Source organism: Lachnellula hyalina, assembly GCF_007821495.1.
Source record: "Lachnellula hyalina strain CBS 185.66 chromosome Unknown contig00401, whole genome shotgun sequence".
NCBI classification, from domain to species: Eukaryota; Fungi; Ascomycota; class Leotiomycetes; order Helotiales; family Lachnaceae; genus Lachnellula; species Lachnellula hyalina.
Genome location: NW_022157515.1, coordinates 1 through 3,807, shown reverse-complemented (window position 1 = coordinate 3,807; position 3,807 = coordinate 1). Strand labels below are relative to the sequence as shown.

Genomic DNA, 3,807 nt, shown 5'->3' with positions numbered 1-3,807 from the left:
GCACTGCAGCAGACGCTCAAAGGGCACAGCGACCAGGTCTACTCAAGTAGCCTTCTCGCCAGACTCGAGGCTACTAGCTTCGGCATTTGATAAGACGGTACAGCTCTGGGATGTGGCCACTGGTGCACTGCACCAGACGCTTAGAGGGCATAGTGGCTTGTTCTACTTAGTAGCTTTCTCGCCAGACTCGAGGCTACTAGCTTCGGCATCATTTAACAAGACAGTGCAGCTCTGGGACGCGGCTACTGGCGCGCTGCAGCAGACACTTAAAGGGCACAATAATATGGTCAAGTTAGTAGCTTTCTCGCCTGACTCGAAGATACTAGCATCGATATCGAATAACGAAGTGTGGCTCTGGGACGCGGCTACTGGCGTGCTACAGCAGACACTCAAGGGGCATAGCAACGATATCAGCTCAGTATCCTTCTCGCCAGACTTGACACTTCTAGCATCAGGGTCATACGATAAGACAGTGCGGGTATGGGACGCAGCTACTGGTGTGCTACAGCAAACTCTCGAGGGGCATAACGGCTCAGTCAACTCAGTAGCCTTCTCGCCTGATTCGAGGCTATTAGCATCAGCATCGGATGATAATATGGTGCGGCTCTGGAGCAACAGTGGCTTGGTCAACTCAGGAGCCTTCTCGCCCGACTTAATGCAACTGGTATTGGCATCGGACGATGACTCGATAAGATAGTGTGGGTTTGGGACTCGGCCACCGGCACACTGGAGTAGACATCGCTCCACGATGATACTCGTCCCGGTACCTTGGCAACGGTGCACAGCCACAAGTGTCAGGAGGTGGATCCCGCTTGAAAAAGTTGTCTAGCATACCGTAATAGTATAATTATTGGGACAAGGGCTGTATCGCAGGTCATGTGATTTAGCGTAGCTTAGTCAGCGAAGAGGTCATTACTCTTCGCGTCCCCTACTTCCACTTTGAGATTGACATTAAGGATAACAACCAATCATAACCACCTTTTACTAGCTAGTACGAAGTGATTTACCACGGTATCCTGTAATTGCAATAATAATCGATCATAAAACTAACCAAGACATTTCTATTAACGGTACAGCATGGAGTAACATTTCACGAGATAATCGCATCGCACCATATCGTGGTATTATTAATAATGTTCCCCACACCACTCAAGCCGGGGTATCCTCAGGATTCCCCGCACTATAAGTGGAGTAGCAGCTGCAGCGTACTTCAGAACGCGGGTCATCCTGCCTTGTTTCGCTAGTAAAAGCCTAAAAGGACCAGACCCGGCAAATTCCCATCAGATGTGGCATCGCATCTTATTAATTCCATCCGTTTTATTGCTGCAGTATACCAATGTCCATTTCACATAATTAGAGATGCATCATATCATTGTTTCCGATAACAACTTCTATCTATAATATCTGGGATTAATTGTTTTATAGTTGCCGTGCTTCTCGGTCATCCTTTGTTGCATTCCCGGCTCCAAGCCACATCCTCCAGCTTCAGCTATCACCGACAGGGCAAACAAGCACCACGACGCCAGGGGAGTCCTCCACGTGAGGGATCTGGCTCTGCTCTTTGGATCAACCACCCAGACGCTGCAGTATAACCTTCCCATGTGATGCTACTGTAATCGCACCGCCAAGTACCGGCCAAGACTCCAAACAATGCTCAGCCCCGTCGAATGAGCACTGGATGCGTCGAGTGGGCATGCATGGCAAGACGATATCACCCAATCAATGCCCGCCGATCGAGAGATAGTCCATGCAGCTCAGGTAGTACCGACCAGCATGGAGCACTGGCCACTTCCCCGAGTAGCGTTCGGGGAAGGCTAAGGATCTGGCTAGGCAAAGTAGCTTCCTTCTATAGATGATTTACGCGCGATGATTGGTTGCGGTGGCTGCTTTGACTAAATGGTGTAGAAGTAGGATGACGTTTTGTTGAGAGGATCTGCGGGGTATGTGGGAGTCTGGGGGCTTGGCTGACTGCATGCCCAAAGTATGAACGGGAACAAAGATAAGGTAGGGTAGGGTAGGGTAGGGCTGGGCTGGGTGGCCACAGGTATAAAGGAGCCTGTCCTGAATCAAGTACTTGCTTTTTTGAAAGCATACCATATTCTTCATCTGCTACAAAGCCACACCCCATACACCCACCATACACACCAAATCAAATCAATAACAGTCGCCCACCATGTCTCATCCACAGACCAACAGCATCACTTTCGATGTCAACACTCTTAGTAAGTCAATACCCAATGACATATCTACATACTCCCAAACACGTCTCTAACAACCCTTTCCAGACCGCTACGACACCAACAAATCCACCACATCCCGCGGCTCAAACGAAGTGGACCCGGAAGACGAAAAGCACGACTGGACACAAACGACCGACGAGAAAGACAGCTGGGCCAGCCGGGAGCGGCGCCGCTCGAGCGTCTGGAACGGACTCGACGCGCCCGGCGTGTCCAAGAAACGCACCGAATCCAGCACCTCCTCGAGCGCCGGCACCGATCGTCGGGGCAGCATCCTGAGCTTATGGAGCAGCGGCAAAGATAAAGACGGCAAGGATGTCTTACATCACGACGATGTGGTTGTGGTTGAAGACGACCTGGCTCCTGTGCCTGCTGAGAAGAGCCCCGCGAGCCGGAGAGATACGAGACGTGGTAGTATATTGAGCATGTGGAAGCCGGGGAAGGATGATAAGGGGAGGTCTATCATTCATCATGCTGATGACAATTAAAGGGGCTGTACATATAACAAGGGGAAGAAATAACGACACGTGTACTGTATTGATACTGGCGGTGCGGGACGGCAAAGGTTGCCAAGTACCGGTTCTGGCGATACTGGTTTTTATTTTGAAGACCATGTACTTATTTATGTCTTGGGGCCAATTCCAGGAGAAGGCTTGGGTTGGCAGTTGAATGTTCTCAAATATCAAGAAATTTCACTTACCTCATAATTGCACATCTGTGCGTTGCGATATATAATCATATCAGGTAAGAAAAACCGGCTTCGCTCACGAGTCAAGGAATTTGATTGATATTCTTGAGGCGAGTATTAAATCATGATGTAACGCATCGGCGATCGACAGATCAGCGGCTCTACTCTATATCTCATATCTCGCAACTACTTAATCAGCTAAAAAGTCCGAGAAATTACTATATAGTATCAGAGCCAATTGCAGTACCATACCATACACCATACACCATACTCCGCTTGCACTTATCAAGTTACCTACCGGAAAAGTCGCGAATAGAGCTGGGAAGTAAGGTAAAGCTCTGTACCAAGCCAAGAAACATTACCTTCCCCTCTTGCCATAGCTAGTGTATACTCCGTACCAGTACAGTAATCACTCCCGCACTATAGTACCTACCCAGTGCTAACCTAGACAGTGCAGTGCCAAAACCCAACAAAACACATAATTCATAGGACCGTATTCACTATACCCTACCTACGACTCGAACCCATCACCCCCCTCTCCTATTCCCAAGACAAGACATCTTCCTTCCTCGCGACAAACGCTTGCTCGCTTAGCTTACTCTACTAATACTTTTACTTACACCTACCTACCTCCCTACCCACATACATACCTTATACCAAACTACAACAAACATTCCTCAATATAATATCAAGCTTACATACATCATTACTCAAATGCCCGAACCCAAATCCAAAACCACGACCTGGAACATCTCAGAGCAAGTATCACATCGTATCGTAGCGTATAAGCGGCTTTACAGGAGCCAGGGCCCAGGAGCTCGTACTTAGTAGGTATATCTTACATATTTGTATTTAGCACCTACCTACCTACCTACCTACCCC

At 48.6% G+C, this 3,807-nt stretch overlaps 2 protein-coding genes across 2 annotated transcripts; both read left to right on the top strand.

The window, feature by feature from the left end:
• Positions 1-22: 22 nt before the first annotated feature.
• On the top strand, positions 23-697 carry HET-E1_14 (Vegetative incompatibility protein HET-E-1; the record flags this gene model as incomplete). The annotated part of the gene is made up of 1 exon (XM_031154124.1): positions 23-697. A coding segment is annotated over one exon (675 nt), but the record flags the coding sequence as incomplete, so codon positions are not given.
• A 1,476-nt stretch (positions 698-2,173) lies between these two features.
• On the top strand, positions 2,174-2,725 carry LHYA1_G009219 (uncharacterized protein; the record flags this gene model as incomplete). Its single annotated transcript, XM_031154123.1, has 2 exons — positions 2,174-2,222; positions 2,286-2,725. The coding sequence occupies 2 exons, from the start codon at positions 2,174-2,176 to the stop codon at positions 2,723-2,725; spliced, it is 489 nt and encodes a 162-aa protein (XP_031000872.1).
• Positions 2,726-3,807: the final 1,082 nt, after the last annotated feature.